The sequence below is a fragment of the Mesocricetus auratus genome, unplaced genomic scaffold, assembly GCF_017639785.1.
Source record: "Mesocricetus auratus isolate SY011 unplaced genomic scaffold, BCM_Maur_2.0 Super-Scaffold_100003, whole genome shotgun sequence".
Classification (NCBI taxonomy): Eukaryota; Metazoa; Chordata; class Mammalia; order Rodentia; family Cricetidae; genus Mesocricetus; species Mesocricetus auratus.
The window spans coordinates 19668843-19688067 of record NW_024429188.1 but is presented as its reverse complement, the minus strand read 5'-3'; the positions used below and the strand labels follow the sequence as shown (position 1 = coordinate 19688067).

The window sequence follows — 19225 nt, the reverse complement described above, 5'->3', positions numbered from 1 at the left end:
TTGATTGGTTGTGGTTTTCTGTAGTGATTTCTGTCTGTTGCAAGGAAAAGTTTTCCTGACAAAGACAGAATATTTATAGATTATAGTTAGGAGTTAGGCTGGTTTACTGAAATAGTAGTTATAGATTGTTCCCTGTAATCATGACTTTACTAGCACCAATGCTTTAGCTAGGTTTCCAGTACCTCCCTATTATTGAGTGGCTCTTAAGCTCAAGTAAAGAGCTGTTAGTTAGTGTCAAGGCATGTGCGCTACTACTGCATCCTTAGGGTTATAATGCCATGATGGGCATTGTTACACACATCACATGAACATGATGGTAGCCTATTTGATAACAACACTGTATTAGAAAGTATGCATTAGTATTAGAATCTATTAGTTGACATATATATATTGAATGGAACATAGTGTGTGCCATCTTTAAATATACATTAATTTTGTTTTTTATTTCTTACCTCAACAAAACTGAGAAAAAAACAAAAGGGCAAATTATTCACCAAACTTTGGATAGATCAAACCACACCTTTTGAAGATGAAGCAGCAACTCCAAGTGATTGCTTTGCTTTGTTTTCCACACTGAGTCACAAGAAGGTTCCTGCATATTGAATAATGGTGTAATATTTTTAGACGATGCTATTGTTTCTCTGTTTAAAAAATACAAGCAATAGTACATTGGCTAATGGATAGCAATTTTCACTGTATTATGTCAAACTTGCTTGTTATTCTAATAAGTTCGTTCTTTTGGAAAATTAGAATGTTTTACACAAGAAAGTTCTGTTTTGACATCATAATTTAATTTAAACCTTTCTCACTTTCCTTCCTCCCTCAAAAACCTCACATAAAACCCCTTTACTGCTGGGCATTGGTGGCACACTCCTTTAATCCCAGCTCTCGGGAGGCAGAGGCAGGCAGATCTCTGTGAGTTCGAGGTCAGCCTGGTCTACAGAGTGAGTTCCAGGACAGCCTCCAAAACAATACAGAGAAACCCTGTCTCAAAAAAAAAAAACCTTTACTATCTGGAAAATCCATGGCCTCTTTTTCTCACTAATTATACTGCATGCATACGGGTGTGTGTATACGCACATGTTTGTGTGAACACACGCTATACACACACACACATGCATAAATAGTCCTAAATATAACATGTTAATTCTGTATAATAGTACCTGTATGGATGTTTTTAGGGCTGGCTTTTTAGCACAAGACAACCAATTGGTGTATTCATTCTTGGGGAAAACTAGATCTCCCGTTCCCCGCTTTCCTCAGTTTTCTATACTTCTTTGTAAATGTGTGAGTCCCAGTGGGCATTTCTCTTACCAGTTGCATATGTATTGGTGTCATTCTTGATAGTTCACATATGAGCAGTCATACTGGTGAGACTTTATAGGTATTGTTTCTGAGATTACTAAGTGACACAGTCTTACACCAAGTTCCCTTAAAATCTTTCTCCCCCCTCTTGCGCAGTCTTCCCTGAGCCTTACCTTAGGTTCAGGAGTGTTTTATAGATGGATCCATTGTGATTTAGCTCGATGTCTCTGTGGTTTGAATAGTTGTAGACTGCTGTACTGGTGTCTAGTCTGCCTTTTGCAGAAACAAGTTGCCTTGAGGAAGATTGCAGAATATTATTCCCTTAGGATATGAGGGCAAATGTTTATAATTTGTTCTTGGGATTATATTGCTTACAAAAATTAGTGGTGGTAGAGTCTTTCCCAGTAATTATCTCACCAGCAGAGATTTTAGCTGGATTTCCAATGTCAGTCATGCTCTCCCTCTTGTTGAATAAGTCTTAAATTAAGCAAAGAGCTGTTGATTACAAAGAAAGTATGCATGTCATTGCAGCATGCTTAGATTTATTATGACATAATGGCCATTGTTAGACATCACATGAGCATAATGGCAGCCTTCTTTAGAGCATATGCATTAGTATCTGAAACTTTCTTATTTGGAAAGTATAGTGCATTAAACATAATAGGTTCTAGATTTCATTGTGCATAATCTGATTTTCATTCCATACCTCAAAAAAAGGTGAGAAAAAACACAAGGAAAAAACAGTCGCCAAACCATAGATAGACCAAACTGGAATTTTTGAAGATGCAGAATCAGGCCCAAGTGATTGCTTTGTTTTGTTTTGTATATATTGATTCACACGATATTTACAGTATATTGAATAATGATACAATTTTTTAGGAGGCAACACTGTTTTTCACATTTAAGGAACAAGTATAAGTATAAAAATGATAAACACACAGAAATCTTCCCTGCGATAGTCAAATTGTCTCTTATAAAAGTAACTGCATCCTTTAGGAGAATTAGATTTCTTCTTCATTGCAAATTCTTTTCATGTTTTCATGGAAAATGATCTCATTTTTATGGGATTATCATTTAATTGACACCTTTCTCCATACCCTTTAATACCTCCATAACTTCCCATTTCAACTCTCTTCTCTATGCCAAAATTCATGGTCAACTTTTTGCACTAGTTGTTAGTGGTTACTGAAAATCCCTCATGGAGGCCCTTGGGGAGCAGAGGAGGGGTGAAGTGGTGGTGATGGGGGGATGGGGAAGGAGTGGAGTTGAGGGAACTGAAAGTGACATGCATTAAAAAGTTAAATAAACAATATATGGAAAAAAAGAATACACACACACACACATACACCTTACTATCACCTGTTCAGTGTCTATAATAGTACCTCTATTATGGTTTTGTGGCTTTTTGTTATCAGACAGTGAATTGGTGTATTCTTCCCCGGGTATTCCTACATCTCCTGTTTCCAGTTTCCTTCAGTTTTCTATAATCCTTTAAGTATGATTGAAGCCTGATGGGCTTTTGTCTATCTAATTTGTGTATGTATTGGTGCCATTCTTGTTCAGGTCATGCTTTGGCAGAGATATTTGTGACATTTTATGTGTGTTTTTCCTGGTATTACAAGGAGACACAGTTAAAGCAAATTATCTCACCCTCTGTCTCTTATGATCTTTCAGCCCCCTCTAGGGTAGTGTTTCCTGAACCTTGTTTTATGTGCAGTGGTGTTACATAGATGTATGCATTCTGATTGGGCTCCACTCCTCTCTCTCTTGATTGGATGTGAATTTCTGTAGTGGTCTCTGGCTGTTGCAAACAAAAGTTTCCTTGATGAAGAGTAAGGACTAGAGTTATCTTCAGGTATAAGAAGAATGTTGATAATATCATCTGAACAAGAAGGAAATGTAGGCAAGTGACTTCTAAAACATGTGAGAAATGAGAGAAAAAGCTGACTGCATGGACAGTCATCAAGGTTTTTCTGTAATGTTGGGGCATCCACCTTTTATCTAAATGCCTAGCATACCTATGAAACAGGGAATTTTGAAGGACTTGCCTGCCTTGTCTTGGCAAAGCTTGGCAGTCACTTTCTTGTGTCCTGGTTGAGTTTAGATAGTAACTGTCAGAAATTGAGGTAAGGGCAGTTTCTTTGCCCACATGTCTAGCTTTTGCCATATGAAAAATATACTACATATGGAGTTTTGATGCACATCATCTTTTCTGGAGTATATGGGTGCTATCAGGAGCAGAAGTGTCTCACTGTCGTGAAAAGTCTAAGCTATTAAAACATTTTAAATTCTGTAGATCTTTGAAATGTTTGAAGTATACATATCTAGCTGATATATATACATATATATATTTATTTATATCTAGAAATCATAGCTGACTATAAGTTTATGGTAGAAGGCTAATTTTAGGAATCTATATTAATTATTGAAGACTAGATAATTATAGCCATAGTTTTTCTTAGTTATGGCTTTTTAGAACCAGACATGAATTGGTGTATTCTTCACTGGGTATTCCCTCCTCTCTTGTAGCAATTTCCTTAAGTTTACTATGGTCCTTTAACAAGGAATGAAGCCCTGAAGGGCTTTTCACTGTCTTGTCTGTGTAACTATTGGTGCCATTCATGTTCAGATCATGTTTGGGCAGTGATAGTCATGAGATTTTCTAGATGTTTCTCCTGATGTTCCTAGAAGAGAAGACAGGATCTTAGAGCAAATACCTCACCCTCTTACTGTGAAGATTTTAGCCTCCTCTTTGGTAGTATTCCCTAAGCATTATTTATATGAAGAATTATTTTGTAGGTGTTTGCATTCTGATTGGTATCCACCATTCTCTGTTCTTATTGGCTGTCAATTTCTCCAATCATCTCTGAATATTGCAACAAAAGTTGCCTTGATAAAGAGTAGAGGCTGAAGTTACCTTCAGATTTAAGAACAAAGGTTGTAGATTGTTGTTAGGGATTATGCTGTGTTAGTAAGTTAGTGTTTCTAGATTCTTCTCCAGCAATCATCATTTCACCAGCACAGAGGTTTTAGCTGGTTTTCAGTACCAGGCATGCTCTCCCTGGTATTGAGCAAGTCCATGTAAAGAGTTCTTGTAACAAAGGTGGTATGTGTTACACTGATGCATATTTAGAGTTATCATGCTATGAGGGGCATTTTTTCACATCACTAGAGCATGATAGTAACCTTCTTCATGACTCGACTGTAGTGGAGCCATATGCATTTGTATTGGAGGCTTTATTATTTGGGGGAAACATGGAGGATTAAACATAATGTGTTCTAGCTTTAAATGCCCATAATTGTTGTTTTTCATTCCATACCTCAATAAAGCTGAGAAAAAACGCAAGGGCAAAACAGTCACTAAACTATGGAAAGATCAAGCTGGACTTTTTGAAGATGAAGAAGCAGGTCCAGGTGATTGCTTTCTTTTGTTTTCGTTGTATATTGATTCACAAGATATTTACAGTGTATTGATTAATGGTATAATGTTCTTAGAAAACAGCACTGTTTTTCATTATTAAGCCAACAAGAGTAAGTACCAAAATGATAAATTTATAGAAATTTTCACTGTGATAAGTCAAATTTGTCTCTTTTTTGTAATGTGTTCATTCTTTTGGAGAATTAGATTGATTCTTGATTGCAGGATCTTTCATGATTTCAAGAATGATCTCATTTTTAAAAGATGATCATTTAAATTCAGCCTTTCTCAATACCTTTTCTTCCCTCTAAAAACTCCCATTTCAACCCCCTTCTCTAAATGCCAAAATTCATCACCACTTTTCCCACTATTTTTTAGTGATTGTATTTAAGAATACCTATAACCTCCCACACAAACACACACACATATTCCTTAATATAACCGGTTCAGTCCTTTTAATACTACCTTTATATGTTTCTGTGGCTGGCTTTTTGATACAAAGCTTGAAGTTGTATATTCTTAAGTGGGTATTCCCTCCTCTCCTTTCCCCAGTTTCCTTCTATTTTCTATGGTTCTTTGAGTAGGGATGAACACCTGATGGATTTTTCTCTGTCCTGTTTGTGTATGTATTCATGCCGTTCTTGTTCAGGTCATGTTTGGGCAATGATTGCCATGAGATTTTATAGGTGTTTCACCTGATGTTCCTATAAGAGAAGACAGCCTTAGAGCAAATTCCTCACCATCTGGCTATGACAATCTCTCTAACCCCTCTTTGGTAGTGTTCCCTGAGACTTATTTATATGCAGGAGTGTTGTGTAGCTCTATGCATTCTGATTAGTCACCACCACTCTGTGTTGTTGATTGCTGCAATGGTGTCTGGCTATTACAACAAAAGTTGCCTTGATGAAGAATAAAAGCTATAGTTATCTTCAGATATGAAACAAAGTTTTTAGATTGTTCTTAGGGATTATGCTGCTTTAGTAAGTTAGTGTTTCTGGATTCTTCTCCAGTAGCCATCATTTCACCAGCACCGAGTTTTTAGCAGGTTTTCAGTGCCAGGCATGCTCTCCCTCTTGTTGAGTGAGTCTTACTTCCAAGTAAAGAATTTTTAGTTACAGAGAAGGTATGTGATACACTGCTGCATACTTAGAGTTATCATGCTATGATAGACAATGCTACATATCACTAGAGCATGATGGTAGCCTTCTTCATGACAAGGCTACACTAGATCATATGCATTAGTATTGGAGACTTTATTATTTGGGGGAAACACAGGGTACTAAACATAATGTGTTCTAGCTTTAAATGTTCATAATCTTTGTTTTTTATTCCATACCTCAATAAAGCTGAGAAGAAACGCAGGGGCAAAACAGTCACTAAAACATGGAAAGACCAAGCTGGACTTTCTGAAGATGAAGAAGCAGGTCCAGGTGAGTGATTGCTTTTGTGTATATCGATTTTCATATTGTTTCGAATATATTGAATAGTGGTGGCATGTTTTGAGGAGACAACACTGTTTTTCATATTTTAGGAAACATGTAAGTTCCACAATGATAAATTCATAGAAATTTTCACTGTGATCAGTCAAATTTGTCTGTTTTTATAATGAGTTCCTCCTTTTGGAGAACTAGATTGCTTCTTGATTGAAGATTCTTTTAATGATTTCAAGGAGAGTCATCTCATTTTTAATAGATGATTTTTTAATTTCAACTTTTCTCCATACCTTTTCTTTGTATTGTGTGGGCATGTGTGTATATGGAAGTCAGAGGACAACTTCTGGAAATTGATTCTCCTCTTCTAGTATGTGGTTTCCAGAAACTGAAATCCATTTGTCAGTGAGGCAGCAGGAAATGCCTTTACCTGATGAGTCATCTCACCATCTTTCCTTCTGTTTCATACATTGGATGTTGCCCAGTCCATAAATAACAAATAATTAAGTGACAATGAAGTAATAAAAGTAAATTATAACTTCTCTACTCTGTACAATTAGAAATTGTTCTCTCAAAACCCAGTTTCTTTCTTTATTAAGTTTTTTAATTTTTTATTTTAATTTTAAATAGCTTGCTTCACATGTCAATCCCAGTTCCCTCTCCCTCCCCTCCTCCCGCACGCCCCCCAACATCGCCCCCAGCCTCCCACCCTATTGCCACTTCCTTCTACATAGGGGATATCTGGAGTCTGTCATTTCACTCAGGGCAGGGTCCAGGCACTCCTCTAAGAGTCCAGGCTGAGAGAGCATCCCTCTTTGTGTTATGGACACACGGTATCTGTTTGTATGCCAGGGATAAACACTGATCCACTGCCCAGGGCTCCATAGGTTGCCCAGGCCTTCTCACTGACACTCACATTCAGGGGGGGTCCAGATCAGTCCCATGCTGGCCTCCCCACTGTTGGTCTGGGGTCCAAGAGCTCTCCCCTGTTCAGATCAGCTGTCTCTGCTGGTTTTGCCAGCCCATTCTTTGCCAATTTGCTCATCACTCCTCTCTCTCTGTCACTGGGTTCCTTGGGTTCAGTTCAGTGTTTAACTGTGGGTGTTTGCCTCTGCTTCCATCAGTCACTGGATGAAGGCTCCAGGATGGTTATACACATCAAGTTCATTATCAGGAATGGGCATTCGAGGTGGTCTCACCCCTATTGCTTAGCTTAGATGATTATTTATTTTCAACCTTTCTCCGTACATTTTATTCCTCTAAAACCTCCCTTTTCAACCTCCCTCTCTATACCTAAAATTCCTGGCTTTTTTCACACTAATTATTAATGATTGTATTTAAGAATGTCTTTACATTCTCTCCCTTTTTCTCTTTAATTTAATCTATTTAGTTTGTTTAATAATATCTGTATATGTATATATGTGTACATGTATATATTCCTGACTGAATTTGGCACCAGACATGAATTTATATATACTTTCGTTGGTATTCCCTCCTCTCCTACTCCCACTTTCCTTCGGTTTTCTCTAGTTCTTTGTGTAGGGTTGCAGCCTAATGGGATTTCACTGTCTTCCTGGTGTATCTATTCCTGCAGTTCTTATCCAGGTTATTTTTGGGCAATGATGGTCATGAGAATTTATAGGTGTTTCTTCTGATGTTCCTAGAAGGGATGACACAGTCTTAGCGCAAATTCCTGTCTCTAGATGTTGCATCAGAAATTGCCTTGATGGAGAGTAAAGGTTGCAGTTATCTTCAGATATAAGAAGAAAGGTTGTAGATTGTTGTTAGGGATTATGCTGCGTTAGTAAGTTAGTGTTTCTAGGTTCTTCTCCAGTAGTCATCATTTCACCAGCACAGAGGTTTTAGCTGGTTTTCAGTACCAGGCATGCTCTCCCTGGTATTGAGTGAGTCCTAAGTCCAAATAAAGAGTTCTGGTAACAAAGATGGTATGTGTTACACTGCTGCATACTTAAGTGTTATCATGCTATGAGCGACATTGTTTCACATCACTAGAGCATGATGGTAGCCTTGTTCACAATATGACTGTAGTAGAGCATATGCATTTGTATTGGAGGCTTTATTATTTGGGGGAAACATGGAGGATTAAACATAATGTGTTCTAGCTTTAAATGCCCATAATTGTTGTTTTTCATTCCATACCTCAATAAAGCTGAGAAAAAACGCAAGGGCAAAACAGTCACCAAAACATGGAAAGACCAAGCTGGACTTTTTGAAGAAGCAGGTTCAGGTGATTATTTGTTTTGTTTGTTCTTGTGTATATTGATTCACATGACTTTACAGTATATTGATTAATGGTGTAATGTTTTGAAAAGCTAACACTGTTTTTTTTCACTTTAAGGAACCATGTGTAAGTTCCAAAATGAAAAATTCATAGAAATTTTCACTGTAATAAGTCAAATTTATCTGTTTTTATAATGAGTTCTTCCTTTTGGAGAATTAGACTGCTTCTTCATTCCAGATTCTTTTCATGGTTTCAAGGAGAATGTTCTTATTTTTAATAGATGATTTTTTAATTTTAACCTTTCTCCATACCTTTTCTTCCCTCTAAAAACCTCCCATTTCAACCCCCTTCTCTATGCCAAAGTTCATGGTCTTTTTTGATACTAATGATTAGCAATTGCTTTTCAGAATGTTTATTCTCTCTCTCTTCCCTCCCTCCCCACCCTCCTTAATAAAACCTATTCAGTCTCCTTAATTGTGTGTGTGTGTGTGTGTGTGTGTGTGTGTGTGTGTGTGTGTGTGTGTGTGTGTGTGTGTGTGTGTTTTCCTTACTGATTCTTTGTCCCCAGACAGAAATTGGTATATTTTCCCCTGGATATTCCCTCCTGTCCTCTCCCATTTTCCTTCAGTTTTCTGTCAGCCTTTGAATAGGAGCGAATCCTGAGGGGCTTTCTCAGTCCTGTTTGTGTACGTATTCGTGTCATTCCTGTTGAGGTCATGTTTCGGCAATGACTGTCATGAGATTTTATAGGTGTCTTTCCTGATGTTCCTAGAAGACACAATCTTAGAGCAAATTCCTCACACTCTGGCTCTGATAATCTTGGGTTGTGTTCCCTGAACTTTATATTCAGGAGTGTTCAGTATATGTCTGTAGGTGTATGCATTCTGATTGTGGCTACCACTCTTTTCTGATTGGTTGTGTATTTCATCAGTCATCTATGGTTGTCGCAACAAAATTTGCCTTCCTGAAGAGGAAAGGTCACAGTTATCTTAAGATATAAGAACAAAGTTTGTAGATTGTTTTTAGGGAGTATGCCGTGTTAATAAGTTAGTGATTGTAGATTCTTCTCCAGTAATCATTTCATCAGCACAGAGTTTTTTCTTTTCCTTTTTTTTTTAATTTAGTTTAAATTAGAAACAAGTTTGCTTCACCTGTCAATCCCAGCTCCCCCTCCCTCCCTTCCTCTCCCGTCCCCCTTCAATCTTCCTGCAACCCCTCCCCCAAACCCCACTTCACTCTCCAAAGAGTGTGAGGAGCTTCATGGGGAATCTCAAAGTCTGCAAGTGTCCAGGTGGAGAAAGCATCCCTCCACGTGGAATGGGCTCCCAAAGTCCATCTGTATGACAGGGCTGAATGCTGACCTATTGCCCGAGGTCACAGAGAATGCTAAGGACTCCTCACTGATACCCACTTTCAGGGGGTCTGCATCAGTCCCATGCTTGCCTCTCAGCTATCAATCTGGGGTCTATAAGCTCCCCCTTGTTCAGGTCACCTGTTTCTGTGGGTTTCATCTGTCATGTCTCAAGCCCTTTGCTCATCACTCCTCCCTCTCTGCAACTGGGTTCCAGGAGTCCAGTTCAGTCTTTAGCTATGGGTGTCTTCCTCTGCTTCCTTCAGCCACTGGATGAAGGCTCTAGGATGGCATACAAGGAAGTCCTCAATCACATTATCAGAGAAGGGCATTTAAGACAGCCTCTCCACTATTGGTTAGGTTGCCAGTTGGTGTCATCCTTGTGGACCTCTGGAAGTCTCACTAGTGCCCGATATCTCTTCAAACTTATAATGGCTCCTTCAATTATGATATCTCTCATCCTTCTCTTCGCTATTCTTCTCCCGACTCAACTTTTCTGCTCCCCCATGTCCTCCTCTCCCCTCTTCTTCATCCCCTTTCTTTCTCCCAGCTTCCTGCCCCTACCCCTTGCTTCCAGTCCTCTCATAAGATTCTGTCCTGTTTCCCTTCTCTGGTTTACCATGCATATCTCTCTTAGGGTCCATCCTGTTTCCCAGACTCTCTGGCAGTGGGATTGTAGGGTGGCACTCCCCTGTTTCGTGCCTAAAATCCATATAGGAGTGAGTACATACCATGTTTGTCTTTTTGTGACTGGATTACCTCACTCAGGATGGTTTCTTGTAGTGCCATCCATTTGCCGGGAAATTTCAAGATTCCATTGTCTTTTTTTCCACCTAAGTAGTACTCCATTGTGTAAATGTACCACATTTTCTCTATCCACTCTTCAGTTCAGGGGCATCTAGGTTGCTTTCAGGTTTAGCTATTACAGATAATGCTGCTATGTACATAGTTAAACAGATGTCATTGTTGTTTGAATGTTCATCTTTTGGAAATATGCTTAAGAATGGAATTGCTGGATCTTGTGGTAGATTGATTCCATTTTTCTGAGGAATCTCCATACTGATTTCCAAAATGGCTGTACAAAGTGGCTTCCACCAGCAGTGGAGGAGTGTTGCTCTCTCTGCCCATCCTCTCCAGTATAAATTGTCATTGGTGTTTTTGATGTTAGCCATTCTGACAGGAGTAAGACGGTATCTCAATGTTGTTTTGATTTGCATTTCCCTGGTAGCTAAGGATGTTGAGCACTTTCTCAAGTATCTCTAAGCCATTTTAAACTCCTCTATGGAGAATTCTCTATTTAGTTCTGTAGCCCACTTTTGAATTGAATCCTTTGGTGTTTCAGAGGCTTGCTTCTTGGTTTCTTTGTAAATTTTGGAGATCAGTCCCCTGTCAGATGTGGGGTTAATGAATATCTGTTCCCATTCTGTGGGCTGCCTTTTTGTCTTGTTGCCTGTGTCCTTTGCCTTAAAGACGATTCTCAGTTACAGGAGGTCCCATTTATTGTTGATCTCTGTGTCTGTACTACTGGTGTTATGTTCAGGATGCAGTGTTCTGTACCAATTCGTTCAAGAGTGCCTCCCACTTTCTCTTCTAAGAGGTTCAGTGTGGCTGGATTTATGTTGAGGTCTTTGATCCATTTTGACTTAAGTTTTGTGCAAGGTGATAGGCATGGATCTATCTGCAGTCTTCTGCATGCCAATATCCAGTTATGCTAGCACCATTTTTTGAAGATTCTTTTTCCAATGTATAATTTTAGCTTCTTTGTCAAAAATCAAGTGTTCGTAGGTGTGTGGGTTATTATCAGGGGGTTCAATTCAGTTCCATTGGTCTACCTGTCTATTTTTGCAGCAGGTTTTCTGTGCCAGGCATGCTGTCACTGTTGTTGAGTGAGTCTTAAGTCCAAGTAAAGTATTGGTGGTTTCAAAGGTGATATGTGTTACACTGCTGTATACATAGAATTATCATGCTATAAGGGACATAGTTACACATCACTAGAGCATGATGGTAGCCTTCTTTATATCAAGGCTATATTGGAACATATATGTTAGTATTCCATGCTTTATTATTTTGGTGTAACTTGGGAGATTAAACAAAATTTGTTCTGGCATTTCATGTCCACAATCTTTGTTTTTCATTTCATACCTCAATAAAGCTGAGAAAAAACGCAAGGGCAAAACAGTCACCAAAACATGGAAAGACCAAGCTGGACTTTTTGAAGATGCAGAAGCAGGCCCAGGTGACTTTGTTTTGTTTTTTTGTCTATATTGATTCACATGATTTTTACAGTATACTAAATAGCGGTGTAATATTTTTAGAAGACAGCACTCTTAACTTTTAAGGAAACAAGTGTAAGTACCACCATACTAAATTCATAGAAAATTTCACTGATAAGTCAAATATTTGTCTCATAATATGTTCATCCATTTAGAGAATTTGATTGCTTCTTGATTGCAAATTCTTTTCATGTTTTCAAGGAGATATTTTGCTTATATGTGAGATTATCATTTAATTTCCACGTTTCTTCATACCCTTCTATCCATCCAAAACCTCCCATTTCAACCCTGGCCTTCATGCCAAAATTTCTGTTCACTCTTTTCACTAATTTTATTGATTGTATTTAAGCATATCTACATACATACACACGCACACACATATTCCTTACTATAACCTGTCCAGTCTATATAATACTACCTTCATTTATCTTCTCATGGCTGGCTTAGGCACCAGACATGAATTAGTGTTTTATTCAATGAGTATTTCCACCCCCCTGTTCCCATTTTCCTTCAGTTTTCTCTGGTCTTTTGAGTAGGGATAAAGCCTGAAGAGCTTTTCTCTGTCCACATTGTGTAACTATTGGTGCCATTCTTTTTCAGGTCAGGGAAGTGATGTTTGTGATAATTTATGTGTGTTTCTCCTAATATTACTAGGAGACAAGGACTTAAAGCAAATTATCCCAGCCGCTGGCTCTAATGATCTTCCAGCCTTCTCTTGTGTAGTGTTTTCTGAGGTTCTCTGAGCCTTTTCTTATATACAGGAATGTTCTGTAGGTATCTGTAGATGTAATCATTCTGATTGGTGTCCAGCAATCTCTTTTGAATGGATGTGGATTTCTGAAAGGGTCTCAGACTGTTACAAACAAAAATTGCTTTGATGAAGAGTAAAGTCTACAGTTATCTTCAGGTATAAGAGGAATGATTATAGATTGTTGTTAGGGATTATGCTGTGTTAGTAAATTAGTCGTTGTAGATTCTTCTCCAGTAGTCATCATTTCACCAGCACATAGTTTTTAGCTGGTTTTCAGTACCAGGCATGCTCTCCCTGGTATTGAGTGAGTCCTATGTCCAAGTAAAGAGTTCTGATAACAAAGGTGATATGTATTCACTCTGCATACTTAGTGTTATCATGCTATGAGGGGCATTGTGTCACTTCATGTGAGCATAATGATAACCTTTATGACAAGAGTATATTAGAGCATATACATTAGTAATGGAAGCTTTATTATTTAAGAGAAATCACTTGGATTCGACATAATGTTTTGTAGCTTTAAAGGTCCATAATCTTTGTTTTTCATTACATGCCTCAATATAGCTGAGAAGAAACGCAAGGGGAAAACAGTCACCAAACAATGGAAAGGCCAAGTTGGACTTTTTGAAGATGCAGAAGCAGGCCCAGGTGATTGTTTTGTTTTGTTCATTTGTATATTGTTTCACATGGTGTTTTTAGTGTATTCATTAATGATGTATTATTTCTAGAATGCAACACTGTTTTTCACTTAAGGAAACAAGTATTAGTACTGCTGTGGTAAATTCATAGATGTTTTCACTGATAAGTCAAATTTGTCTCTCCTTATAGTATGTTCATTCTTTTTGGAGAATTAGATTGCTTCTTGATTGCAGGTTCTTTTCATGTTTTCAAGGAGATTGGTATCCTTATATGTGAGATTGTCATAATTTCAACCTTTCTGCATACTCTTTTATCTGTCCAAAACCTCCCCTTTAAACCCCCCTTCTCTAGGCCAAAATTCATGACCACTTTTGATCACTTTTCCCAGTAATTGTTAGTGATTGTATTTAAGAATACACAAACACACATACACACATTCCTTACTATAACTTATTCAGTCTGTATAGTGTGTGTGTGTGTGTGTGTGTACTATTTTTTTTCTCATGGTTCGATTTTTTTGGCAACAGAGAGTTATTTGGTGTTTTCTTCCCTTGGAATTCTCATGTATCCTATTTTCAGTCACCTTCAGTTTTATATCATCCTTTATATATGGTTGAAACCTCGTGGGCTTTTCTCTGTCCAGTTTTTGCAAGTATTTGTTCCATTTTGGTTCAAGTCATGTTTGGGCAATGATGCTTGTTAGATTATATGTGTGTTTACTAAGGGACTCAGTCTTAGTACAAATTATTCACACTCTGGATCTGATGCTCTTTCAGCCCAAATTCAGTTGTTCCCAGAATCCTATCTCTCTTTTTTTCCTTTAGGACAGGATTACTCAGTTACTCAGGGTTACTCACAGGTAACCACCTACCTCTGCCTACTGAGTGATGAGATTAAAGGCATTCATCACCACCAGCAGCCTCCAGAACCTTATCTTATATTCAAGAGTGTCCTGTAGATTGGGATGATTGGTCTCCACCACTCTCTGTACTGATTGGATGTAGATTACTGCAGTGATCTCTGGCTGTTGCAAATAAAAGTTGCCTTGATGAAGAGTGAAGGCTATGTTTATTTTCAGATGTAAGAAAAAGTTTGTAGATTGTTGTTAGGGATTATGCTGTGTTAGTAAATTAGTGGTTGTAAAAACTTATCCAGTATTCTTCATTTCATGATCAAAGAGTTATTATCTGGTTTTCCAGTGCCAGGCAAATTCTTCCTCTTGTTGAGCAAGTATTGATTTCAAGTAAATAAGTGTTGGTTATAAAGAAGGTGTATTTTCCATTGTCGCATAGTTATCATGTCACAATGGTCATTACTCCGCATCACCAGAGCATGATGGTAGCCTTCTTTATGACAAGGCTATTTTAGAGCATATGTGTTAGTATTTTGGAGAGCATAGGGAATTAAATAATATGCTCTAGCTTTAAATGTCCATAATTTTTTCTCATTTCATACCTCAATAAAGCTGATTAAAAACACAAGGGAAAAATAGTCACTAAGCCATGGAAAGAGCAAGCTGGTTTTCTTGAAGATGAAAAAGCAGGCCCAGGTGATGGCTTTTTTGTGTGTATATTGATTCACATGATATTTACAGTATATTGAATAATGGTGTAATACTTTTAGAAGACCCTACTGTTTTAACTTTTAAGGAAACAAGTGTAAGTTCCACAATGCTAGATTTATAGAAATTTTCACTGCAATAAGTCAAATTTTCCCTTATTATAATGAGTCTATACTTTGGGGGAATTACATTGCTTCTGGATTGCAATTTCTTTATGTTTTCATGGTGAATGATCCCATTTCTTAATAGATTATCATTTAATTTCAACCATTCTCAATAAACTTTCATCCCTCCATAATCTCCAATTGTGTATGTCAATATCTGTGGCCTCTTTTTAAACTAATTGTTATTGATTGTCTTGAGAATATCTACACACACACACACACACACACACCTGAATGTTCTGTACAGTCTTTAGTGGTACCTTTATGCATATGTTTTTCTGACTGACCTTTTGGCACCAGACATGAATTGGTGTATACTTCCCTAGGTATTCCCTCCTCTCCTGTTCCCATTTCTTTTAATTTTCTATGGTCCTTTGAGTAGGGATGAAGCCTCATGGGTCTTCTCTGTCCTGTTTGTGTATATATTATTACCATTCTTGGTCTTGTCATGTTTGGGCAGTAATGGTCATGACATTTTATAGGTGTCTCTCCTGATGTTCATAGAAGAGGAGATACAGTGTTAGAGCAAATTCCACATCCTCTGCCTGTGATATTTAACCTCCTCCTTGGTAGTTTTCCCTGAGCCTTATCTTTTATGCAGGAGTATTCTGTAGATGTATGCATTCTGATTGGTCTCCAGCATTCTCTGTTCTGATTGATTGTCGATTTCTGCAATCATCTCTGGATGTTGCAACAAAAGTTGCCTTGATGAAGAGTAAAGGTTGCAGTTATCTTCAGATTTAAGAACAAAGGTTGTAGATTGTTGTTAGGGATTATGCTGTGTTAGTATATTAGTGGTTGTAGATTCTTCTCCAGTAGTCATCATTTCACCAGCACAGAGTTTTTAGCTGGTTTTTAGTACCAGGCATGCTCTCCCTGGTATTGAGTGAGTCCTATGTCCAAGTAAAGAGTTCTGGTAACAAAGGCGGTATGTGTTACACTGCTGCATACTTAGAGTTATCATGCCATGAGGGACATTGTTACATATCACTAGAGCATGATGGTAGCCTTTTTCACGACATGACTGTAGTAAAGCATATGCATTTGTATTGGAGGCTTTAATTATTTGGGGGAAACATGGAGGATTAAACATAATGTGTTCTAGCTTTAAATGTCCATAATCTTTGTTTTTCATTCCATACCTCAATAAAGCTGAGAAAAAACGCAAGGGCAAAACAGTCACTAAACTATGGAAAGATAAAGCCAAACTTTTTGAAGATGAAGCAAGCCCAGGTGATTGCTTTTGGTGTTTGTGTGTATGTATGTGTGTTATATTATAAATACAAATAATTTATAAATATTAAGTTTATATGAATACACATAAATTAAGTGTATTGCAAACACCTGTGTGTATATATATATTCCTACTATACATATACATATGTGTGTGTATATATATATATATATGTTGTTTGTCATGTAATATATTGATTCACAATGTTTTTGCCATATATTGAATTATGGTGTGATGTTTTCATAAAGAAAATTTTTTATGTTTTATAAATATAACAAGTATCTCAGTGATAAATTCATAGAAATTTTCATTGTGATTGTTCAGAGTTGTTATGTAAGTTCATCCTTTTCGACATTTAGATTGTTCATTGATGCTAGCTTTTTTCATGTTTTTAACCTGAAAATTCTGTTTTAGTTTGAGATAATTAATTTCAACGTTTCTCCCTACCTTTTCCTCCCTCCAAATTTTCTATGTACCTCCCCTATCTGCCACATGTATGATCCCTTTACTCACTAATTGTTAGTACTTACATTCAAGAATATATATATGTATATATATGTGTATATATATATATTCTGAATATAGCTTGTTCAGTTTCTATAATAATACCTGTATGTAAGTTTTCATGCCTGTCTTTTTAACCCCAGACAGAGAACTGGTGTGGTCTGATGTGGGGATTTCCACCTCTCCCTTTCCCACCTTTCTTCTGTTTTCTATATTTCTTTCTTGTAGGATTTAGGCCTCCTGGGATTCTTTCTTTCCATTTTGTATATGTATTAGAGTCTCTTGTTCAGCTCTCTCGTTTGAGCAGTGATGTTAGCAATTTCTTCTGATATTACTATTTATTTTGATATTACTAGGAGACAGTCTTAGATCAAAGTTTCTTATCCTCTGTCTGTTAAGATCTTACTACACTCTTTTGGGCAGTGTTCACTGCGCCTTATCATGTGTGTAGAAATGCTTTGTAGATTTATCCATTCAGATTGGGCTCTACCACTCCTTGCTTTCATTGGTCCTGGGTTTTTGTAATGGTCTTTATCTGTTGCAAACAAAAATTCCCTTGATAACGAGTAACGAATATAGTTATCTTCAGGTATAAGTACAATGCTTACAAATTGTTGTTAGTGATTTTAATTAGTATATTAGTTGTTGTAGATCCTTTTCCGATAACCATCATTTCACCAACACAGAATTTTTATTGGTTTTCCAGTGCCAGCCATGCTCTCCCTCTTTTTGATTGAGTCTTACTTCCAATTAAAGATCTGTTTTTTACAAAGAAGGTATGCTACTGCTGCATACTTAGAGTTATCATTCCATGAATGGCATTGTTACACATCACAACAGTATGATGGTAGCTTTCTTTGTGACAAGGCTATATTAGAGCATTCGCATTAGTATTGAATGTTTTATTATTTAGAAAACATAGAGGATTAAACATAATGTGTTCTTGCTTTAAATATTATTTGTTTTTCATTTCATACGACAATAAAGCTGGGAAAAAACGCAAGGGTAAAACAGCCACCAAACAATGGAAAGACCTATCCAGGTTTTTTGAAGACGAAGAAGCAGGCCCAGGTGATTCCTTTATTTTGTTTTGGTTTTTGATGGTGTTTTATTTCAATCTATACTTTTTCTCATGTTTGCCATATATTGAATAATGGTGTAATGTGTTTAGAAGAAAAGAAATAGCATAATGAAAGTTTGATAGAAATTTTCAGTGTGGTAAGTCAAATGTGTTTCCTATTGTAATAAATTTATCCTTTTGGAGAATTAGATTTTTCCTGATTATAGTTTTTTATGTTAGAAGTCTATTTTTGAGATAATAATTAAATTCAACCTTTCTCCTTACCCTTTCCTTCCCCTAAACCTCCAATCTATGCCTTCTTCTCTTGTCCAAATGTGTGGCCTCTTTTCTCAGTAATTGTTAATACTTGCATTCAAGAGTATCTATGTGCACATATAGCCCTGAATATAACTTGTTCTGTCTCTGTAATAGTAACTGTATGTATGTTTTCATTGCTGTTTTTTCACAGCAGATAGTTAATTGATATACTTTTACCTGGGGATTCCCATTTCTCCTTTTCCCGGTTTCTTTAGTTTTCTATAGTTCTTTTGTTTAGGGTTTAGGCCTTGTAGGATTTTCTTTCTCCAGTTTTTATATGTCATTCTTATTCAGCTCATGTTTGGGCAGTGATGATCATAAGATGTGTTTTTCTCCTGATATTACTAGGAGACACAGTCTTAGAGCAAATTCCCTCACCCTCTGGCTCTTTATAATCTTTCTACCTCCTCTTGGGCAGTGTTCCTGGGCCTTATCTTATGTGTGGGAGTGGTCCGTAGATGTGTCCATTCTGACGTGGCTCCAAAACTCTTTGATTTGATTGGTTTCTTTTTTTTTTTTTTTGTAATGGTCCATGTTTGTGGCAAACCAATGTTTTCTTGATGAAGATTGAAGACTACTATTATCTGTGGTTATAAAGACAAATGTTTATAGTTAGTTGTTGGGGCCTATAATGATTTAGTTAAATTTTTGTTGCAGATTGTCCTCCAATAACCATTACTTCTCTAGCTCAGAATTTTTAGCTGGGTTTTCAGTACCAGCCATGGTTTCCATTGTGTTGAATGGATCTGGAATCCAAGTAAAGGTTATTTAGTTACTGCCAAGGTATGCATGCTGCTACTGTATTTTAGCGTTATTATGCCATGTTGTGTATTGTTAAAAGTCATGTGAGTATGGTGGTAACCTTTTCATGACTATTCTGCATTAGAATCTTTATTATTTAACATTCATACTGGAGCACAACATGTTCCAGCTTTAAATGTCCATAACATTTGCTTTTCATTTCACACCTTAACA

The 19225-nt window shown here is 37.1% G+C and overlaps 1 protein-coding gene across 8 annotated transcripts in view; it reads left to right on the top strand.

Moving 5' to 3' along the window:
- Scml2 (Scm polycomb group protein like 2) overlaps positions 1 to 19225 on the top strand; it is a 129500-nt gene that overhangs the window by 86337 nt on the left and 23938 nt on the right. For 6 of the 8 annotated variants that reach the window (XM_040744112.1, XM_040744109.1, XM_040744108.1 and 3 more), the window contains 7 exons: positions 4636 to 4719; positions 6070 to 6153; positions 8324 to 8401; positions 11899 to 11982; positions 13335 to 13418; positions 16287 to 16367; positions 17860 to 17943. In XM_040744112.1, the coding sequence (XP_040600046.1) occupies positions 4636 to 4719; positions 6070 to 6153; positions 8324 to 8401; positions 11899 to 11982; positions 13335 to 13418; positions 16287 to 16367; positions 17860 to 17943 (579 nt within the window). The remainder of the gene's footprint in view (positions 1 to 4635; positions 4720 to 6069; positions 6154 to 8323; positions 8402 to 11898; positions 11983 to 13334; positions 13419 to 16286; positions 16368 to 17859; positions 17944 to 19225) is intronic. The other 2 variants (XM_040744111.1, XM_040744110.1) reach the window with 2 other exon arrangements.